Here is a 23,987-nt window from a genome sequence, read left to right as displayed (position 1 = left end):
TGGTTAAATGATTCTCTTTTCTCTGTAATAATAAAACAGTACCTGTACTTGATCCCAACTAAGATATAATTACCCCTTATTGGGGACAGAACAGCCCTATTGGGTTTATTTCATGGTTAAATGATTCCCTTTTCTCTGTAATAATAAAACAGTACCTGTACTTGATCCCAACTAAGATATAATTACCCCTTATTGGGGGCAGAACAGCCCTATTGGGTTTATTTAATGGTTAAATGATTCCCTTTTCTCTGTAATAATAAAACAGTACCTGTACTTGATCCCAACTAAGATATAATTACCCCTTATTGGGGCAGAACAGCCCTATTGGGTTTATTTCATGGTTAAATGATTCCCTTTTCTCTGTAATAATAAAACAGTACCTGTACTTGATCCCAACTAAGATATAATTACCCTTATTGGGGGCAGAACAGCCCTATTGGGTTTATTTAATGGTTAAATGATTCCCTTTTCTCTGTAATAATAAAACAGTACCTGTACTTGATCCCAACTAAGATATAATTACCCCTTATTGGGGGCAGAACAGCCCTATTGGGTTTATTTAATGGTTAAATGATTCTCTTTTCTCTGTAATAATAAAACAGTACCTGTACTTGATCCCAACTAAGATATAATTACCCCTTATTGGGGTAGATTTAATTAACATTTTATTTATTTTTTAAGTAGACTTAAGGTATGGAGATCCAAATTACAGAAAGACCCCTTATCCGGAATACCCTTGGTCCCGAGCATTGGTATGGAAGCTCAGTTGGTCCAGTTCCAGACAGCTGGGGGACCCGTTGGCTCGGGGATATGTGGGTTTGGGTGGGGAGGAGGCTGAGAGGAGGGCGAGGAATTACCGCTAATGGGATCAGATTTACTCTGTATGAGGAATCTGTAGAAGGAAGAGCCGCCATTGGATCCCATTCAAAGGGAGGATTGTTTAAAGCCCAACTTCCTTACTATTAGGGGCAAAAAAGTCCATGTGTTTTGAATTGTGGCCGGAATAAATCTAGAGGATGAATTAGGGGTTCCTGGGGGGCCACAAGGTGCTCTTTTGGGTCCTTTATATTTAATTTGTTCATTAATGACTTGGGGACACACAGAAATCAATGTATCAGTGTTGGGCAATAGAGGCCTTTCAAGGACAGGACACAATGTGGCACCTTGGCCAAGAGATCTAGAAATCTGGCAACCTGGACGGCTAATTGGCAGATAGAATTCCGTGGTTACGGGAGCAGAATTTAAAATATGCAGCTACTTATACCCTTAATCTGATTGAGATGAATCCCTGATGGGAAGGACCCGGGGGCACATGGGGATAATACACAGCAATGGCAGTCAGGGGGGGCAGCGGGGGGTTGTACTGTATCAACAGGGGCATAGATTCACCAAAGGAGGGGGGCGATATTCCTCTGGTAATGCCCCAGCCAGAATAGGATCTCTATATATAAATATATAAGGGGGGGCAGTAATGAAATAGAGAAAGTACAGGGAAGAGCGACTAAGCTGATAAAGGGAATGGGCTCAGTTATGGGGAAAGGCTGGCCCAGTTGGGATTGGTTACACTGGGGGGGGGCAGTTAAGGGGGGGTCACTATATATAAATATATAAGGGGGGGCAGTAATGAAATAGAGAAAGTACAGGGAAGAGCGACTAAGCTGATAAAGGGAATGGGCTCAGTTATGGGGAAAGGCTGGCCCAGTTGGGACTGGTTACACTGGGGAAGGGGCAGCTAAGGGGGGGGTCACTATATATAAATATATAAGGGGGGGCAGTAATTAAATAGAGAAAGTACAGGGAAGAGCGACTAAGCTGATAAAGGGAATGGGCTCAGTTATGGGGAAAGGCTGGCCCAGTTGGGATTGGTTACACTGGGGAAGGGGCAGTTAAGGGGGGGGGTCACTATATATAAATATATAAGGGGGGGCAGTAATGAAATAGAGAAAGTACAGGGAAGAGCGACTAAGCTGATAAAGGGAATGGGCTCAGTTATGGGGAAAGGCTGGCCCAGTTGGGATTGGTTACACTGGGGAAGGGGCAGTTAAGGGGGGGGTCACTATATATAAATATATAAGGGGGGGCAGTAATGAAATAGAGAAAGTACAGGGAAGAGCGACTAAGCTGATAAAGGGAATGGGCTCAGTTATGGGGAAAGGCTGGCCCAGTTGGGATTGGTTACACTGGGGGGGGGGGGGGGCAGTTAAGGGGGGGCATTATCCTCTATTTGCACCTCCAGTTGGGGAAACAATTTTTAGGTGATAGGTGCCCTTTAAATTCAGGTGAAATACCCCTTTAAAGGGCAAATTCACCTCGATATGGAGCATCTTGTCATCCGATCGGCCCTTTATCCTTGGCTCTGAGTATTTCCCTTTCTGTTCTGCTTCTTTCTAACGTGAAATTCAAACTGCTTTTCGGTTGCTGGGGGGTCAGTGACCCCGTGTGAATTGCCCGACCGGCTACACAACATATGGAAGGGCCCCCGGCTACGGATTGTTTGAGCGAACAATAGTAACGGGCACGGCGCCCAATACACCAAAGGGCCCAACATTCTATAGACAGGGAGAAGAACCAGGGATTTAACCCTAATGACTGCCCCGTGGCAATTAAGTGGTTAATAGCTGAGATTGGGGCATTTCCTGGTCTCCGTGATGCCCCCCAACCGACAGAATTGATTAAGGACGATACCATCGGGGCTTCTGATTGGCCGATTCCCTAGAAATCAATGTTCCACTATATTCCATGGACGATGCACTCTGCTAATTAATAACTCGTCTGCTAATTGATTTGGGAGAAGTGATCAGTGATGTCACAGCGGCTGAAATAAAATCTATAAGGTGTAGTTACCCTTTAACCTCCAGAGAAGGGATCCCATAACCACAGAACAGATCTGTATATTGGAAAGTTGCTTAGAATTACATTGTCACTATGATCTTTTGGGTTAAGTTCCCCTTTAATACGGTTATGATCGTCTCTCTTTATTCTTATTCGCTTTTTTTCTTTCTGCAGTTCTTCTTATCGGGGGGATTCCCAGTCTGTGCCCCCTCCCCCCCCCTCAGCTAATAGGGAATTATGGGAGTTCTATCAGGAAGGACCCCCCCCAAGATACAAAATGGTAAATGAATGGAACTCACCGATTATCGCCGCAAAGTGCAGAGTGAGAAGGAGCAGCGGTTTGGGCAGAGTCATGGTAGAGTGTGCGGCGCCTGTGAGCGAGCACTCAGCTGGGGGACTTACCTGCCCGGGGTCTGTAGTGCCTCTTTCTGTTCCCATAGCGATGACATGGCCCAATAGAATAGTCTTTTTATTCACTCAGGTACCTGAGGACAGCGCTGTCTATTGGGCTCAGTCACCGACACCTCTCAGCTTTCCTACTGGATCTGATACCGAGAGACACCGGGTCATCCCTCCTGCCCTTGGCACCGAGCGTGTACACATGATACCCCCGCCGGCACTGCTGCACCCACCCCGGGCACGGCCCGAGGCTCTATCCTGTGTCTGCTTTCAAGTAAATTTATATTAACCCTTAGACAGTACAGTATGGGGGTACAGCTTATTGTGTGCCCAGAACATTCCTTCTCTGTATATTTGTATTTATACATATGGGTAGGAGGTGCCATAGTGTTTCCCTTAGACAGTACAGTATGGGGGTACAGCTTATTGTGTGCCCAGAACATTCCCTCTCTGTATATTTGTATTTATACATATGGGTAGGGGGTGCCATAGTGTTTCCCTTAGACAGTACAGTATGGGGGTACAGCTTATTGTGTGCCCAGAACATTCCTTCTCTGTATATTTGTATTTATACATATGGGTAGGGGGTGCCATAGTGTTTCCCTTAGACAGTACAGTATGGGGGTACAGCTTATTGTGTGCCCAGAACATTCCTTCTCTGTATATTTGTATTTATACATATGGGTAGGGGGTGCCATAGTGTTTCCCTTAGACAGTACAGTATGGGGGTACAGCTTATTGTGTGCCCAGAACATTCCTACTCTGTATATTTGTATTTATACATATGGGTAGGGGGTAACATAGTAACATAGTAAGTTGGGTTGAAAAAAGACATACGTCCATCAAGTTCAACCATAATGCCTATATATAACCTGCCTAACTACAAGTTGATCCAGAGGAAGGCAAAAAACCCCATCTGAAACCTCTCTAATTTGCCTCAGAGGGGAAAAAATTCCTTCCTGACTCCAAGATGGAAATCGGACCAGTCCCTGGGGCAACTTGTACTAAGAGCTATCTCCCATAACCCTGTATTCCCTCACTTGTACTGAGAGCTATCTCCCTACCCCTGTATTCCCTCACTTGTACTGAGAGCTATCCCCCCTACCCCTGTATTCCCTCACTTGTACTGAGAGCTATCTCCCCTACCCCTGTATTCCCTCACTTGTACTGAGAGCTATCTCCCATACCCCTGTATTCCCTCACTTGTACTGAGAGCTATCTCCCCTACCCCTGTATTCCCTCACTTGTACTGAGAGCTATCTCCCCTACCCCTGTATTCCCTCACTTGTACTGAGAGCTATCCCCCCTACCCCTGTATTCCCTCACTTGTACTGAGAGCTAATCTCCCCTACCCCTGTATTCCCTCACTTGTACTGAGAGCTATCCCCCCTACCCCTGTATTCCCTCACTTGTACTGAGAGCTATCCCCCCTACCCCTGTATTCCCTCACTTGTACTGAGAGCTATCCCCCTACCCCTGTATTCCCTCACTTGTACTGAAGCTATCCCCCATACCCCTGTATTCCTCACTGTACTGAGAGCATCCCCCCTACCCTGTATTCCCTCACTTGTACTGAGAGCTATCCCCCTACCCCTGTATTCCTCACTTGTACTGAGAGCTATCCTCCCATACCCCTGATTCCCTCACTTGTACTGAGAGCTATCTCCCCTACCCCTGTATTCCCTCACTTTGTACTGAGAGCTATCTCCCCTACCCCTGTATTCCCTCACTTGTACTGAGAGCTATCTCCCATACCCCTGTATTCCCTCACTTGTACTGGAGAGCTATCCCCCCTTACCCCTGTATTCCCTCACTTGTACTGAGAGCTATCTCCCCTACCCCTTGTATTTCCCTCACTGTACTGAGAGCTATCTCCCCTACCCTGTATTCCCTCACTTGTTACTGAGAGCTATCTCCCCTACCCCTGTATTCCCTCACTTGTACTGAAGCTATCTCCCATACCCCTGTATTCCCCACTTGTACTGAGAGCTATCTCCCATACCCCTGTATTCCCTCACTTGTACTGAGAGCTATCCCCCCTACCCCTGTATTCCCTCACTTGTACTGAGAGCTATCTCCCCTACCCCCTGTATTCCCTCACTTGTACTGAGAAGCTATCTCCCATACCCCTGTTTCCCTCACTTGTACTGAGAGCTATCCCCCCTACCCCTGTATTCCCTCACTTTACTGAGAGCTATCTCCCCTACCCCTGTATTCCCTCACTTGTTACTGAGAGCTATCTCCCCTACCCCTGTATTCCCTCACTTGTACTGAGAGCTATCTCCCCTACCCCTGTATTCCCTCACTTGTACTGAGAGCTATCTCCCTACCCCTGTATTCCCTCACTTGTACTGAGAGCTATCTCCCCTACCCCTGTATTCCCTCACTTGTACTGAGAGCTATCTCCCCTTACCCCTGTATTCCCTCACTTGTACTGAGAGCTATCCCCCCTACCCCTGTATTCCCTCCACTTGTACTGAGAGCTATCCCCCTACCCCTGTATTCCCTCACTTGTACTGAGAGCTATCCCCCCTACCCCTGTATTCCCTCACTTGTACTGAGAGCTATCCCCCCTACCCCTGTATTCCCTCACTTGTACTGAGAGCTATCTCCCCTACCCCTGTATTCCCTCACTTGTACTGAGAGCTATCCCCCCTACCCCTGTATTCCCTCACTTGTACTGAGAGCTATCCCCCCTACCCCTGTATTCCCTCACTTGTACTGAGAGCTATCTCCCATAACCGTGTATTCCCTCACTTGCTAAGAATCCATCCAGCCCCTATATAAAGTTATATAATGTATCTGCCAGTACGACTGATTCGGGGAGGGAATTCCACAACTTCACAGCTCTCACTGTAAAAAATCCTTTCCGAATGTTTAAATGGAACCTCCCTTCTTCTAAACGGAGTGGGTGCCCTCGTGCCCGTTGGAAGGACCTACTGGTAAATAAAACATTAGAGAGGTTATTATATGATCCCTTTATATATTTATACATAGTTATCATGTCACCTCTTAAGCGACTCTTCTCCAGTGTAAACAGACCCAACTTGGCCAGTCTTTCCCCATAACTGAGACTTTCCATACCCTTTACCAGCTTAGTTGCCCTTCTCTGGACCCTCTCTTACTCAGTAATGTCCCGTTTGAGCACTGGAGACCAAAACTGAACAGCATATTCTAGATGGGGCCTTACCAGCGCTCTGTAAAGGGGAAGAATAACCCCCTCCTCCCGTGAATCTATACCCCTTTTAATACAGCTCAAAACCTTGTTTGCCCTTGCAGCTGCTGCCTGGCATTGCTTGCTACAGCCAAGTTTATTATCTACAGGGACTCCAAGCTCCTTCTCCATTATGGATTTGCCTAGTGCAGTCCCATTAAGGGTATACGGGGCTTGCATATTTTTACATCCCAGGTGCATGACCTTACATTTATCCACATTAAATCTCATCTGCCACTTAGCCGCCCAGATTGCCAGTTGGTCAAGATCCTGCTGCAGGGATGTCACATCCTGGATAGAATTGACTGGTCTGCAGAGTTTTGTGTCATCTGCAAACACTGATACATTACTCATAATACCCTCCCCTAAGTCATTTATGAACAAATTAAACAAAAGTGGACCCAGTACAGAACCCTGAGGGACCCCACTGAGGACCTTATTCCAAGTAGAGACTGTACCATTAACAACCCCCCTCTGTACCCGGGTGCCATAGTGTTTCCCTTAGACAGTACAGTATGGGGGTACAGCTTATTGTGTGCCCAGAACATTCCCTCTCTGTATATTTGTATTTATACATATGGGTAGGAGGTGCCATAGTGTTTCCCTTAGACAGTACAGTATGGGGGTACAGCTTATTGTGTGCCCAGAACATTCCCTCTCTGTATATTTGTATTTATACATATGGGTAGGGGGTGCCATAGTGTTTCCCTTAGACAGTACAGTATGGGGGTACAGCTTATTGTGTGCCCAGAACATTCCCTCTCTGTATATTTGTATTTATACATATGGGTAGGAGGTGCCATAGTGTTTCCCTTAGACAGTACAGTATGGGGGTACAGCTTATTGTGTGCCCAGAACATTCCTTCTCTGTATATTTGTATTTATACATATGGGTAGGAGGTGCCATAGTGTTTCCCTTAGACAGTACAGTATGGGGGTACAGCTTATTGTATGCCCAGAACATTCCCTCTCTGTATATTTGTATTTATACATATGGGTAGGAGGTGCCATCGTGGCCCATATATGTAATTACATTAGGGCTTCTCTCTTGCCCTGGGAATCCGCTCCCCCCCCCCCCCGGTCACTAAATCAGTGTCTGGATCCGAGTAGCTCCCAGGGCCCATGAATAAATGTACTGCTAATGTGCAAGGGGGACCGGGAGTCAATCTGCTTGCATCAGGGTAAGTCTATCGATCTGCCCCCCCCCCCCTAATACAGTCCTTCATTCTGTCACAGTGGCACAGATCCTATCTGATCCCCCCCCATTGTAAGCAGCAGTCCTGCCCTGCTTTATGGCTGAGATTCTAGCTATCTGTATAACAGAGCATTCTGTCACAGTGGCACAGACCCTATCTGATCCCCCCCATTGTAAGCAGCAGTCCTGCCCTGCTTTATGGCTGAGATTCTAGCTATCTGTATAACAGAGCATTCTGTCACAGTGGCACAGATCCTATCTGACCCCCCCCCATTGTAAGCAGCAGTCCTGCCCTGCTTTATGGCTGAGATTCTAGCTATCTGTATAACAGAGCATTCTGTCACAGTGGCACAGATCCTATCTGATCCCCCCATTGTAAGCAGCAGTCCTGCCCTGCTTTATGGCTGAGATTCTAGCTATCTGTATAACAGAGCATTCTGTCACAGTGGCACAGATCCTATCTGATCCCCCCCCCCCATTGTAAGCAGCAGTCCTGCCCTGCTTTATGGCTGAGATTCTAGCTATCTGTATAACAGAGCATTCTGTCACAGTGGCACAGATCCTATCTGATCCCCCATTGTAAGCAGCAGTCCTGCCCTGCTTTATGGCTGAGATTCTAGCTATCTGTATAACAGAGCATTCTGTCACAGTGGCACAGATCCTATCTGATCCCCCATTGTAAGCAGCAGTCCTGCCCTGCTTTATGGCTGAGATTCTAGCTATCTGTATAACAGAGCATTCTGTCACAGTGGCACAGATCCTATCTGATCCCCCATTGTAAGCAGCAGTCCTGCCCTGCTTTATGGCTGAGATTCTAGCTATCTGTATAACAGAGCATTCTGTCACAGTGGCACAGATCCTATCTGATCCCCCATTGTAAGCAGCAGTCCTGCCCTGCTTTATGGCTGAGATTCTAGCTATCTGTATAACAGAGCATTCGAAAGGCAAGGGAGCTGCCAAAATAAACCTTTCTATGCACAAATTGGTGTAGAACCAGTATGAGTGCTCCACCTAGTGTGCATTATACAGTATTACAGGCCTGGCCTGTAAGAACGATACTTGACACCAATTTCCGTTCTAGTTGGTGCAGTCATAACAATATGAATTTTGGAAACCAAACTAAATATCATATGCACACACATACGGCAGAGTTGGCACTACACTAAGCTGTCACACTAATGAATCCCATAACCTGACTGCCCTTACAGTAAGGAACCCCTTCCTATGCTGATGGTGAGATCCCCTTTCCTCCCGGCCCCCAATGTATCACTCATTCCCCCTCTCTTGGTAGGGAATCCCATAACCTGACTGCCCTTACAGTAAGGAACCCCTTCCTATGCTGATGGTGAGATCTCCTTTCCCCCCCACCCCCAATGTATCACTCATTCCCCCTCTCTTGGTAGGGAATCCCATAACCTGACTGCCTTTACAGTAAGGAACCCCTTCCTATGCTGATGGTGAGATCCCCTTTCCTCCCCGCCCCCAATGTATCACTCATTCCCCCTCTCTTGGTAGGGAATCCCATAACCTGACTGCCCTTACAGTAAGGAACCCCTTCCTATGCTGATGGTGAGATCTCCTTTCCTCCCCGCCCCCAATGTATCACTCATTCCCCCTCTCTTGGTAGGGAACCCCATAACCTGACTGCCCTTACAGTAAGGAACCCCTTCCTATGCTGATGGTGAGATCCCCTTTCCTCCCCGCCCCCAATGTATCACTCATTCCCCCTCTCTTGGTAGGGAACCCCATAACCTGACTGCCCTTACAGTAAGGAACCCCTTCCTATGCTGATGGTGAGATCCCCTTTCCTCCCCACCCCCAATGTATCACTCATTCCCCCTCTCTTGGTAGGGAACCCCATAACCTGACTGCCCTTACAGTAAGGAACCCCTTCCTATGCTGATGGTGAGATCTCCTTTCCTCCCCGCCCCCAATGTATCACTCATTCCCCCTCTCTTGGTAGGGAATCCCATAACATGACTGCCCTTACAGTAAGGAACCCCTTCCTATGCTGATGGTGAGATCCCCTTTCCTCCCCGCCCCCAATGTATCACTCATTCCCCCTCTCTTGGTAGGGAATCCCATAACCTGACTGCCCTTACAGTAAGGAACCCCTTCCTATGCTGATGGTGAGATCTCCTTTCCTCCCCGCCCCCAATGTATCACTCATTCCCCCTCTCTTGGTAGGAAATCCCATAACCTGACTGCCCTTACAGTAAGGAACCCCTTCCTATGCTGATGGTGAGATCTCCTTTCCTCCCCGCCCCCAATGAATCACTCATTCCCCCTCTCTTGGTAGGGAATCCCATAACCTGACTGCCCTTACAGTAAGGAACCCCTTCCTATGCTGATGGTGAGATCTCCTTTCCTCCCCAGGCCTGGGAAATTCACTCCTCCAGGAAACACAGAGGGTTTAGGTGGGTTACAAGGTTTACAATCCCAGCTGTTATTTACCCATACACAATTAGTAAACAACCCCCTGGAAATGCAAGGAAGCTATTTAATATACAAGTGTTTGTACAGTTGTGTAACATTCTCCTTGTGTTAATTAGAACATTTCCCATGATATAAGGGTACAGTATAATGCAGGGATAATATAAAGATATACATTTACCTTACCCCCCCCCCCACTCATTCATATTCAGCCTCCCCCTATTCAGTTCTGCGCTGCGCCCCCTAGTGGCTGTGTGCCAATACACAATGTTGCATGAAGGAATTCTGGCACCAAAATGTCATAAAATGGACACAAAATTCTATTGAAAAAGTCTGTAAATGGATGTGCTGAGCGTCCCTGTGTGGGCTCAGTATCACTGGCGGGTCCAGCCTGATCCATTTCTCTGCAGCTTCAGCCCCAACTGAGCGACGGTTCCAGCCGACCCAGTGTACCAAACTGGAGCAGCTCAGACAGTGGGGGGCCGGGGGGCTACGGTTTGTTGGGCAGGGAGGGAATGAAACACATTCATAGTGAAAATGAGTAAATTAGTACATTTTTGCAAAAACAGAAAAAGTTACTGAAAAATATCATTATATGTAGGGAACTATTAGATAATGACTTGTTTTGTGAAGTTTAACTGCTCCTTTAATACAGTCTTTCTACCTTTCTTTCTGACTCTCTCATTCTCTTTCTTTCTTTCTCTCTATTTCTCCATTTCTATTATTCTGTATTTCTTTCTCTTTCTCACTTTCTTTCCTTCTCTCTTTTTCTTTCTCATTTAGCATTGCCAAAGCAGGTATAGGGTGTAAGGCAGGGGTGGGCAAACTTTTTGGCTCACGGGCCACATTTACTCACCCCCAGGCCGGACCGGGCGAGGGCGGGCAGGGCCAGGCCAGCGTTACGCCCCCTTTGTCTCTTTAATTCCGGCCCGCCAATGACACCAAGTCTCGCGTGATGAGACTTGGCGTCGTCGGCGGGCCGGATTAAAAAGGCCAAGGGGCCGGATGTGGCCCGCGGGCCGTAGTTTGCCCACCCCTGGTGTAAGGGGTGGGGTTAGGGGGGTCAGTATATGGGAATTGGGGGTGTTTAAGGGGTGGGGTTAGGGGGTCAGTATATGGGAATTGGGGGGGTTTAAGGGGTGTGGTTAGGGGGTCAGTATATGGGAATTGGGGGGGTGTAAGGGGTGGGGTTAGGGGGTCAGTATATGGGAATTGGGGGGGTTTAAGGGGTGGGGTTATGGGGTCAGTATATGGGAATTGGGGGGGTGTAAGGGGCAGGGTTAGGGGGTCAGTATATGGGAATTGGGGGGGTGTAAGGGGTGGGGTTAGGGGGTCAGTATATGAGAATTGGGGGGGTTTAAGGGGTGTGGTTAGGGGGTCAGTATATGGGAATTGGGGGGGTGTAAGGGGTGGGGTTAGGGGGTCAGTATATGGGAATTGGGGGGTTTAAGGGGGGACTTTCCCCTGTCCCCATATACTGACCCCCTAACCCCAGTATATGGGGTCAGTATATGGGGACTGGGGAAAGTCCTGTCTCTCACAGTCTGTCTCTAATTTTCTCTCTCTTTTACTTTCCTTCTTAATCTATTTCTGTCTCTTTCTTTGTCTTTCTCTCTCTCTCTCTATTATTCTTTCTTTCTTTCTTTCTCTTTTCTCCCTCTCTATTGCTTCCCCCCTCATCTTCTTGCTTTTTCTTTTTCCCTCTCTCTCTATTTCTTCCGCCCCTCTCTCTCTCTCTCTCTCTCTCTCCCTATATATATATTTCTTTCTTTTTTCCCCCCTCTCTCTTTCTTTCTTTCATCTTTTTCTTTCTCTTTTTCCCCCTCTCTCTATTTATTCTCCCTTCTCTCTCTATTTATATATTTCTCCCCCCCCATCTCTTCCCATTGCTCTCCAGGAATGCCCATATTCCAGCCTGGGCACGGTGACATTCTGGCGGTGGCTCTGGATACACACGGAGTGACGTGACAGGACAGCACGTAGCCGGAGAGATGACTGTACTGAGTCAGAGCAGCAGTGACGGGCAGCCATGCAGGAAGCCGGAGTCATTTTGTTCCACCAATGAGGTCACACAGCACTGCAACCTGTCACTCACCCTCCCTGCCTCCCTCCCCATGAACAAACCCCTGCCCCTGGGTGAAACAGACAAGATACAGAGGAGGAATGCAGGAGGGCTGAGGCCTGGCCAATCAGAGAGGAGCCACCCTGAGGAATTCAGCACCATACAAATAGTGAGGCACGGAGGCTGCAGGATACACACACCCACAACTACAGGACACAGCTGCCAACAGACACCTACAGCCAAGGAGCCAGGGGGTTAATGCACCCAATCACTAAAGTTTATTCACTGGCCCTCACTGGCAGCTACTGACCCCCACAGACCCACTGCTGAGACTTTAGGGGACACACTGATACCCACAGAGGCTTCCCCACTCCTGAGTGCCAGGGATGGATGGGAATAGCAACTGCCATGATAACGGATGTATAACCAGTCTAGAGACTGAACTCATCCAGAGACTCGTTGCCCAAAGCCACGAAGCCAAGCAGCGAGCCCACTGCCCCTACAGCAAGTTCCGAGTGGGGGCCGCACTCCTGACCGCGGATGGGAAAGTCATTCTGGGCAAGTACCGCTCTCTCTCTGCCAACTCTCTCCTACTTCTGGCTTTGTACTGGCTGAGTGTCTTTTTTTAACTTCCGCTGCTATGTTACTTGCTATTAATCCTCATTTAATGTGCCAAAGGGAATTACTGGTGCAAAACTTTAGACTTTATTGAATGTGTGTCTTTTTTCAACCTCAGCTACTGTGTTAAATATCTCTTCATCCCTCTCTGGCCCTGGAAATGCTCATTCAGTATTTTGAAACTAACCCCAAACTCTCACTGCCCCATTAGCTTAGTATCTTATCCTCCAGCTCCGCAGTTTTGCCCTCCTACAGATATGTATTCCATGGATTAAAGGGTAAGTTCATCAAATCAGACTTACCTGACTGTTAATAGCATCAGTAGCTTTTTCTCCTGCAGTACCACTTGTGACCAGTAGCCAGGTAACTTTTTTATGAAGAGTCTTCCTTCTTTTAATTAGTTTGGCTTCTCTACACTTTAAAATAGCCAAATGCCCCTTGCCCCCCCCCCCCACAAATAATGCTGAAGGACGGAAGCACATATATATATATAGCATTCCCACCCTTCCAGCTGTGCCCATCGTGCCTGCGCTGTGTAGGGCACTGTGTTTGGCAGCAGCTGTGGGGCAATGTCAGGAGCAGCTGCTCGGGTGTTGGAGGCAAGAACTCACATGATTGTGTGAAGGGAAAGGGACAGACACAGTGACAGTTACACATAACTATAAACCCAGTGAGAATGAGGAATGAATGGATATTGGGGAGTTGTATCAGGAGTCAGAACCAGCAGTGCAGGGAAGGGAAAGGGACAGACACAGTGACAGTTACACATAACTATAAACCCAGTGAGAATGAGGAATGAATGGATATTGGGGAGTTGTATCAGGAGTCAGAACCAGCAGTGCAGGGAAGGGAAAGGGACAGACACAGTGACAGTTACACATAACTATAAACCCAGTGAGAATGAGGGATGAATGGATATTGGGGAGTTGTATCAGGAGTCAGAACCAGCAGTGCAGGGAAGGGAAAGGGACAGACACAGTGACAGTTACACATAACTATAAACCCAGTGAGAATGAGGGATGAATGGATATTGGGGAGTTGTATCAGGAGTCAGAACCAGCAGTGCAGGGAAGGGAAAGGGACAGACACAGTGACAGTTACACATAACTATAAACCCAGTGAGAATGAGGGATGAATGGATATTGGGGAGTTGTATCAGGAGTCAGAACCAGCAGTGCAGGGAAGGGAAAGGGACAGACACAGTGACAGTTACACATAACTATAAACCCAGTGAGAATGAGGAATGAATGGGTATTGGGGAGTTGTATCAGGAGTCAGAACCAGCAGTGCAGGGAAGGGAAAGGGACAGACACAGTGACAGTTACACATAACTATAAACCCAGTGAGAATGAGGGATGAATGGGTATTGGGGAGTTGTATCAGGAGTCAGAACCAGCAGTGCAGGGAAGGGAAAGGGACAGACACAGTGACAGTTACACATAACTATAAACCCAGTGAGAATGAGGAATGAATGGATATTGGGGAGATGTATCAGGAGTCAGAACCAGCAGTGCAGGGAAGGGAAAGGGACAGGCACAGTGACAGTTACACATAACTATAAACCCAGTGAGAATGAGGAATGAATGGATATTGGGGAGATGTATCAGGAGTCAGAACCAGCAGTGCAGGGAAGGGAAAGGGACAGACACAGTGACAGTTACACATAACTATAAACCCAGTGAGAATGAGGGATGAATGGATATTGGGGAGATGTATCAGGAGTCAGAACCAGCAGTGCAGGGAAGGGAAAGGGACAGACACAGTGACAGTTACACATAACTATAAACCCAGTGAGAATGAGGAATGAATGGATATTGGGGAGATGTATCAGGAGTCAGAACCAGCAGTGCAGGGAAGGGAAAGGGACAGACACAGTGACAGTTACACATAACTATAAACCCAGTGAGAATGAGGAATGAATTGATATTGGGGAGATGTATCAGGAGTCAGAACCAGCAGTGCAGGGAAGGGAAAGGGACAGACACAGTGACAGTTACACATAACTATAAACCCAGTGAGAATGAGGAATGAATGGGTATTGGGGAGTTGTATCAGGAGTCAGAACCAGCAGTGCAGGGAAGGGAAAGGGACAGACACAGTGACAGTTACACATAACTATAAACCCAGTGAGAATGAGGAATGAATGGGTATTGGGGAGTTGTATCAGGAGTCAGAACCAGCAGTGCAGGGAAGGGAAAGGGACAGACACAGTGACAGTTACACATAACTATAAACCCAGTGAGAATGAGGAATGAATGGATATTGGGGAGTTGTATCAGGAGTCAGAACCAGCAGTGCAGGGAAGGGAAAGGGACAGACACAGTGACAGTTACACATAACTATAAACCCAGTGAGAATGAGGAATGAATGGATATTGGGGAGATGTATCAGGAGTCAGAACCAGCAGTGCAGGGAAGGGAAAGGGACAGGCACAGTGACAGTTACACATAACTATAAACCCAGTGAGAATGAGGGATGAATGGATATTGGGGAGATGTATCAGGAGTCAGAACCAGCAGTGCAGGGAAGGGAAAGGGACAGACACAGTGACAGTTACACATAACTATAAACCCAGTGAGAATGAGGGATGAATGGATATTGGGGAGATGTATCAGGAGTCAGAACCAGCAGTGCAGGGAAGGGAAAGGGACAGACACAGTGACAGTTACACATAACTATAAACCCAGTGAGAATGAGGGATGAATGGATATTGGGGAGATGTATCAGGAGTCAGAACCAGCAGTGCAGGGAAGGGAAAGGGACAGACACAGTGACAGTTACACATAACTATAAACCCAGTGAGAATGAGGAATGAATGGATATTGGGGAGATGTATCAGGAGTCAGAACCAGCAGTGCAGGGAAGGGACAGACACAGTGACAGTTACACATAACTATAAACCCAGTGAGAATGAGGAATGAATGGATATTGGGGAGATGTATCAGGAGTCAGAACCAGCAGTGCAGGGAAGGGAAAGGGACAGACACAGTGACAGTTACACATAACTATAAACCCAGTGAGAATGAGGGATGAATGGCTATTGGGGAGATGTATCAGGAGTCAGAACCAGCAGTGCAGGGAAGGGACAGACACAGTGACAGTTACACATAACTATAAACCCCAGTGAGAATGAGGAATGAATGGATATTGGGGAGATGTATCAGGAGTCAGAACCAGCAGTGCAGGGAAGGGAAAGGGACAGACACAGTGACAGTTACACATAACTATAAACCCAGTGAGAATGAGGAATGAATTGATATTGGGGAGATGTATCAGGAGTCAGAACCAGCAGTGCAGGGAAGGGAAAGGGACAGACACAGTGACAGTTACACATAACTATAAACCCAGTGAGAATGAGGAATGAATGGGTATTGGGGAGTTGTATCAGGAGTCAGAACCAGCAGTGCAGGGAAGGGAAAGGGACAGACACAGTGACAGTTACACATAACTATAAACCCAGTGAGAATGAGGAATGAATGGATATTGGGGAGATGTATCAGGAGTCAGAACCAGCAGTGCAGGGAAGGGAAAGGGACAGACACAGTGACAGTTACACATAACTATAAACCCAGTGAGAATGAGGAATGAATTGATATTGGGGAGATGTATCAGGAGTCAGAACCAGCAGTGCAGGGAAGGGAAAGGGACAGACACAGTGACAGTTACACATAACTATAAACCCAGTGAGAATGAGGAATGAATGGGTATTGGGGAGTTGTATCAGGAGTCAGAACCAGCAGTGCAGGGAAGGGAAAGGGACAGACACAGTGACAGTTACACATAACTATAAACCCAGTGAGAATGAGGAATGAATGGGTATTGGGGAGTTGTATCAGGAGTCAGAACCAGCAGTGCAGGGAAGGGAAAGGGACAGACACAGTGACAGTTACACATAACTATAAACCCAGTGAGAATGAGGAATGAATGGATATTGGGGAGTTGTATCAGGAGTCAGAACCAGCAGTGCAGGGAAGGGAAACCCCTGTGCTTAGGCCGGTGCAGTAGTGAGATGGGGGGGGGGGGGGGGTGCTGCCCCCCATTCTATATAAATGCCCCGCTATTGGAATGCAGCCGGACAGCGCTGATTTACAGAGGCAGAATCCAACTGCCACTCAACCCTCTGCCACTTTGCCCTTGTGCCACAATGGATCCCACTGTAGGGGGGGGGGCTTCATATGAATAGAATTAAGTGTCAGCGGATCCTCTGGGCCCATAGGGGGGGGGGGGGGGCTGCTGGGCAGGTTGAATAAATCCCATTAACCGGTACTGTCCCTTTAAGGCCAGTGAGCCCTGTGCGTGTTTGGGTTTTTCACACAATTTTCTTTCCGCTTTATCGGCTGCAAACAAAATATGTGTGTGACCTTCGCAAATATGTGAACAAAAACATTTACAGAAAGACCGGATTCCCGGGATGCCACGTTGTGGCGGATCAGTGTCGCACCGAGCGGGGTGTGTGGGGTGTCGGCCGATCTCTCACTGGCGATTTCTCTTTCAGGCTGCAATGTGGAGAATGCTTGTTACGCGCTGGGGATTTGCGCCGAGCGCACCGCTATCCAGAAGGCCGTGTCTGAGGGCTACAAGGAGTTCCGAGCCATAGCCGTGGCCAGGTGAGTCTGGGGCAATAATAATAAGGGGGGGGCATATCACTGGCACCCCACCCCCGCAGTGCCAGGCACTCAAGCAACCCAATCCCACTGCTCTGCTTATGGGTATATGGGATACTAAGGGTAAATATGGGATACTAGTGGTATATGAGATACTAGGGGTATATGGGATACTAAGGGTATATATGGGATACTAAGCGTATATGGGATACTAAGGGTATATGGGATACTAAGGGTATATGGGATACTAAGGGTATATATGGGATACTAAGGGTATATATGGGATACTAAGGGTATATGGGATACTAAGGGTATATGGGATACTAAGGGTATATGGGATACTAAGGGTATATATGGGATACTAAGGGTATATGGGATACTAAGGGTATATGGGATACTAAGGGTATATATGGGATACTAGGGGTATATGGGATACTAAGGGTATATATGGGATACTAGTGGTATATGGGATACTAAGTGTATATGGGATACTAAGAGTATATATGGGATACTAAGGGTATATGGGATACTAAGGGTATATATGGGATACTAAGGGTATATGGGATACTAAGGGTATATATGGGATACTAAGGGTATATGGGATACTAAGGGTATATATGGGATACTAAGTGTATATGGGATACTAAGGGTATATATGGGATACTAAGTGTATATGGGATACTAAGGGTATATATGGGATACTAAGGGTATATGGGGAACTAAGGGTATATGGGATACTAAGTGTATATGGGATACTAAGTGTATATGGGATACTAGGGGTATATGGGATACTTAGGGTATATGGGATACTAAGTGTATATGGGATACTAGGGGTATATGGGATACTAAGTGTATATGGGATACTAGGGGTATATGGGATACTTAGGGTATATGGGATACTAAGTGTATATGGGATACTAGGGGTATATGGGATACTAAGGGTATATGGGATACTAAGTGTACATGGGATACTAGGGGCATATGGGATACTAGGGGTATATGGGATACTAGGGGTATATGGGATACTAAGTGTATATGGGATACTAAGTGTATATGGGATACTAAGGGTATATATGGGATACTAAGGGTGTATGGGATACTAAGGGTATATGGGATACTAAGGGTATATGGGATACTAAGTGTAAATGGGATACTAAGGGTATATGGGATACTAAGGGTTTATGGGATACTAAGGGTATATGGGATACTAAGGGTATATGGGATACTAAGGGTATATGGGATACTAAGGGTGTATGGGATACTAAGGGTATATGGGATACTAAGGGTATATGGGATACTAAGGGTGTATGGGATACTAAGGGTATATGGGATACTAAGGGTATATGGGATACTAAGGGTGTATGGGATACTAAGGGTGTATGGGATACTAAGTGTATATGGGATACTAAGGGTATATATGGGATACTAAGGGTGTATGGGATACTAAGGGTGTATGGGATACTAAGGGTATATGGGATACTAAGGGTTTATGGGATACTAAGGGTATATGGGATACTAAGGGTATATGGGATACTAAGGGTATATGGGATACTAAGGGTGTATGGGATACTAAGGGTATATGGGATACTAAGGGTATATGGGATACTAAGGGTGTATGGGATACTAAGGGTATATGGGATACTAAGGGTATATGGGATACTAAGGGTGTATGGGATACTAAGGGTGTATGGGATACTAAGTGTATATGGGATACTAAGGGTATATATGGGATACTAAGGGTGTATGGGATACTAAGGGTGTATGGGATACTAAGGGTATATGGGATACTAAGGGTATATGGGATACTAAGGGTGTATGGGATACTAAGGGTATATATGGGATACTAAGGGTATATGGGATACTAAGGGTATATGGGATACTAAGGGTATAGGGGATACTAAGGGTGTATGGGGCCCCATATTACTATTAGCAGAGACCTCTAACCAGGCCCAATTATTAGCCCACTGGTCACCTGGGATGTGGGCTTTGCCATTAAGTAAAATGGGCCTCCAATAAAAAAAAAAAAAGCCCCTTACACACATAACCACTCCCTGATCTGCCCCCAGCCACCCCTAAATTATGCCAAAGCCCCCCAAACCCTACTCTTTTACATATTGGGGTCCCCCTATGACATGGTGCCCCAACTGCAGTACCCTCTGTTCCCCGTGATGGTGGCAACTACTCATCACTTACTGTCAGTATCAAGTGCCATTGTCCTTAGTATCAGGCAGTGGTGTAACTATGTGGTGCCGGGGCCCCCCCGCAAAAAACCTTTGAAGGGGCCAATCACACACTGCAAACCCCCCCCCCCCCACATTTGCCCATGGGTAGGGGAGCTTCTCCAGAGGGGGGATGTTGCTATAGCAATAGAGGAAGCAGACCCCATGCTCCGGGCCCCCCGGCCCCCCCTATAATTACGCTATTACTATGGGGAAGCCACACCCCGGGGGCAGATTGCAGCGGTACCAGCACTGAGCAATATCCTGAATTATTTCACAAACACAATGAAACATAAAGGAACTGCCCAGTGTTGAGAAATGACCCCCACTGTTTAATGCCTCACTGTGATTGGCTGCAGGCAGAAGTACTTCCAGCAGCCAATCACCTTTGGGGGGGTGGATAAATAAAATCCCCTGTTTTTTAGGCAACTTGGGAAAGAGGGAGGAGTCCTGCAGGGGGGGTACAGATTATAGATTTTCCCCTAAGGTGACAGCTGCCCCCCTGCAAGAGGCTCGTTTGTGCTCAGCTAATTATAACGAGGGGCTGGTACTGATACTGTGAGTGTACTGGTCCCTGGGGGTTCTGGGCAGGAAAGAACCAGCTGCAGGGAACGTAATTCATTTAAAGTGACACAATATAAGGTTACACAGCCTTGCCTCAGCCTAGTCACAATCCTTGGGTTATACCTGTCATTTGTATTTATACATATAGGTAGGGGCTGCCATAGTGTTTCCCTTAGACAGTACAGTATGGGGGTACAGCTTATTGTGTGCCCAGAACATTCCTTCTCTGTATATTTGTATTTATACATATGGGTAGGAGGTGCCATAGTGTTTCCCTTAGACAGTACAGTATGGGGGTACAGCTTATTGTGTGCCCAGAACATTCCTTCTCTGTATATTTGTATTTATACATATGGGTAGGGGGTGCCATAGGGTTTCCCTTAGACAGTACAGTATGGGGGTACAGCTTATTGTGTGCCCAGAACATTCCTTCTCTGTATATTTGTATTTATACATATGGGTAGGGGGTGCCATAGTGTTTCCCTTAGACAGTACAGTATGGGGGTACAGCTTATTGTGTGCCCAGAACATTCCTTCTCTGTATATTTGTATTTATACATATGGGTAGGGGGTGCCATAGTGTTTCCCTTAGACAGTACAGTATGGGGGTACAGCTTATTGTGTGCCCAGAACATTCCTTCTCTGTATATTTGTATTTATACATATAGGTAGGGGGTGCCATAGTGTTTCCCTTAGACAGTACAGTATGGGGGTACAGCTTATTGTGTGCCCAGAACATTCCCTCTCTGTATATTTGTATTTATACATATGGGTAGGGGTGCCATAGTGTTTCCCTTAGACAGTACAGTATGGGGGTACAGCTTATTGTGTGCCCAGAACATTCCCTCTCTGTATATTTGTATTTATACATATGGGTAGGGGGTGCCATAGTGATTCCCTTAGACAGTACAGTATGGGGGTACAGCTTATTGTGTGCCCAGAACATTCCTTCTCTGTATATTTGTATTTATACATATGGGTAGGAGGTGCCATAGTGTTTCCCAGAATATTTACGAAGGTTAATAAGTGACGCTGGCAGCCAGTTAAATCATGTTTGTTCCGGGTGACTGGGGGGCAGGGGGGGCGCACTGGGCGGGGCACAGATACCAATCTATATAGAATGTTGTGTGACAGAGAAATAAAATCAGGTTTCAGCCTGTAAATGAATGAAAGGCCGGGGGGGGGGGGGGTGTTGGTTATTCAGTTAGAGAAAGGGACAGGAGTCCATCAGGGTGACACTGGCAGTACCCAGGGCAGTGATAAAGGAGATGCCCCAGCAGCCTGGATTTGGTAACCATAGCAACAGCATGTGTGCCATGTGACCAGCATGAGTCAGTAGGAACATGGGGGTCATTATCTCTGTCCTTTCTCTTACAGTGACGTGGAGACGGAGTTTATAACTCCCTGCGGGGCCTGCAGGCAAGTAATGAGAGAGGTAAGGGATTCCCTGTAATGGGCAGCGCCATGTCCCACATAGAAACATATAAAGAGGCCCATGTGATTGGTCCAATCTGTCACCTGACCCAACCGCCTATGATTTATTGCCTATATATGAGCCTCAACTCTTGCCGTACCCCTAGACCTGAGCCCAAATGGCAACTGCACCCCCATACCCTAACCTAAAGGTAACCATATCCCTATACCCCAACCTATGTGTAACCCCACCCCCATACCCCAACCTAAGTGTAACCCCACCCCCATACCCCAACCTAAGTGTAACCCCACCCCCATACCCCCAACCTAAAGTGTAACCCCACCCCATACCCCAACCTAAATGTAACCCCACCCCCATTACCCCAACCTAAGTGTAACCCCACCCCCATACCCCAACCTAAATGTAACCCCACCCCCATACCCCAACCTAAGTGTAACCCCACCCCCATACCCCAACCTAATGTACCCACCCAACCAAATTACCACACCCATACCCCAACCTAAATGTAACCCCACCCCCATACCCCAACCTAAGTGTAACCCCACCCCCATACCCCAACCTAAATGTAACCCCACCCCCATACCCCAACCTAAATGTAACCCCACCCCCATACCCCAACCTAAATGTAACCCCACCCCCATACCCCAACCTAAGTGTAACCCCACCCCCATACCCCAACCTAAATGTAACCCCATTAAGCCAAGCAGATAGTGAGCCCTGTAGTTTAACAACACCCATGAGGTTCTATTGGGGTTCAGAGGAGGTGTCAGTACTTCTAGGGGCCTCGGTGGGGAGCACAGTGCCCCCCTCAGATATGGGCATTTCTGCTTCTCCATATGATGTAATGGTTACGGGAGGAGCCTATTAAACGCGTTTAGTAGAACGTGCCCTGGGCTTGTAACTCACTCACTCAGGAATATCTTTGCTTTCCCAGTTTGGGGCAGAATGGGATATTTACCTGACCAAGCCCAGCGGCACCTACACCCGCACCACCCTGCGCCAACTGCTGCCCATGTCCTTCGGGCCGGAGGATCTGCAGAAGGTCTGACAGAGAAGCACCATTCCCGCCATTTCTCTGCTGTTATTTATTATCAATAAACTGATTATCAATAATTGTGTTTCCTTATTATATTCTCTCCTGTCTCTACTGTACCTGCCCCTCAGCCTGGGGCACAGGGAGTCTTACCCAGAGGGTCCCCTAAGCTCTCTATTCTCTGTACCCTAATAACTCCCTTTCCCTTCCCCTCTCTCCTTCTGTCTCTCATCCCCTCTCCTTTCCTTTTCTATTCCCCCCCCCCAACTGTTTGGCCTTACTCCCCCCCATCCTCCCTCTTCTCCCCCCTTCTATATTTCCCCTCTCCCCCCATTTGTCTCTCTACTCCCCGAACCCCCTTTCCCTTCCCCTCTCTCCTTCTGTCTCTCATCCCCTCTCCTTTCCTTTTCTATTCCCCCCCCAACTGTTTGGCCTTACTCCCCCCCCCATCCTCCCTCTTCTCCCCCCTTCTATATTTCCCCTCTCCCCCCATTTGTCTCTCTACTCCCCGAACCCCCTTCCCCTCTCTCCTTCTGTCTCTCATCTCATCCCCTCTCCTTTCCTTTTCTATTCCCCCCCCCCCCAACTGTTTGGCCTTACTCCCCCCCATCCTCCCTCTTCTCCCCCCTTCTATATTTCCCCTCTCCCCCCATTTGTCTCTCTACTCCCCGAACCCCTGTTCCCACCTTCCTGGGGCAGCTAAAGGGTAAGTATGACTGTACAAGGCCCTATTGTTTCAGGAACCCAATGGGTAACCTACAGGGCTGTAGAAGTTGCTAAACTGCAACTCCCTGCAACCCCCGGCCCTGGGAAGGGTTAAACCAGACTTTCCCACCCTAAGTAACAATTTAACCTCCTTTATTTTCATATTTGACTCAAGGCCCCTACCCTGCATCACGCGCTTCGCTAATACCCGGCACAAAGGCCGCTCGTTAAACCTCCACTCAATGGAACGAGTTAATACTGGTTAGTATGTAACCTACTAACTACTAATCAGCTCCGCCAATCATTTATGACAGATTATCAGATTGCTATGTAGGGGGGGGGAACCATGGCTGCAGACTGCACTGATTTCCATGCTGCCATGGGGGGAATGAATACAGCAGGATAGGCTGTACCCCTAAAAATAAGGGGGGGTTCCTTAGCCGGGGAGTACAGAGGGGCTGGAGAATTCACTGGGCCCCCCAGCAAAATCATTTTAGGGTCTTTCCTAAACACACACTGAAGCTGCTTATCAATCAGTGTCTCACTGAACCCCCTATAAATTCTGGGAGTCCATCGGCAGCTGCAGAAGTTGCCCCTAATGGGGTCACACCAATCCTTCCTGCTCACCGCGCCCCCCCACCACTTTTTCCTGTTGGCTGGACACACCTCCACGC

At 47.5% G+C, this 23,987-nt stretch overlaps 1 protein-coding gene across 1 annotated transcript; it reads left to right on the top strand.

The window, feature by feature from the left end:
* Positions 1 to 12,348: 12,348 nt before the first annotated feature.
* Positions 12,349 to 22,688, top strand: cda (cytidine deaminase). Its single transcript, NM_001017217.2, has 4 exons — positions 12,349 to 12,693; positions 17,249 to 17,360; positions 21,518 to 21,575; positions 22,510 to 22,688. The coding sequence occupies exons 1-4, from the start codon at positions 12,522 to 12,524 to the stop codon at positions 22,621 to 22,623; spliced, it is 456 nt and encodes a 151-aa protein (NP_001017217.1). The 5' UTR covers positions 12,349 to 12,521; the 3' UTR covers positions 22,624 to 22,688.
* Positions 22,689 to 23,987: the final 1,299 nt, after the last annotated feature.

The sequence above is a fragment of the Xenopus tropicalis genome, chromosome 7, assembly GCF_000004195.4.
Source record: "Xenopus tropicalis strain Nigerian chromosome 7, UCB_Xtro_10.0, whole genome shotgun sequence".
NCBI lineage: Eukaryota > Metazoa > Chordata > Amphibia > Anura > Pipidae > Xenopus > Xenopus tropicalis.
This window is presented reverse-complemented; position numbering and strand designations above follow the sequence as displayed.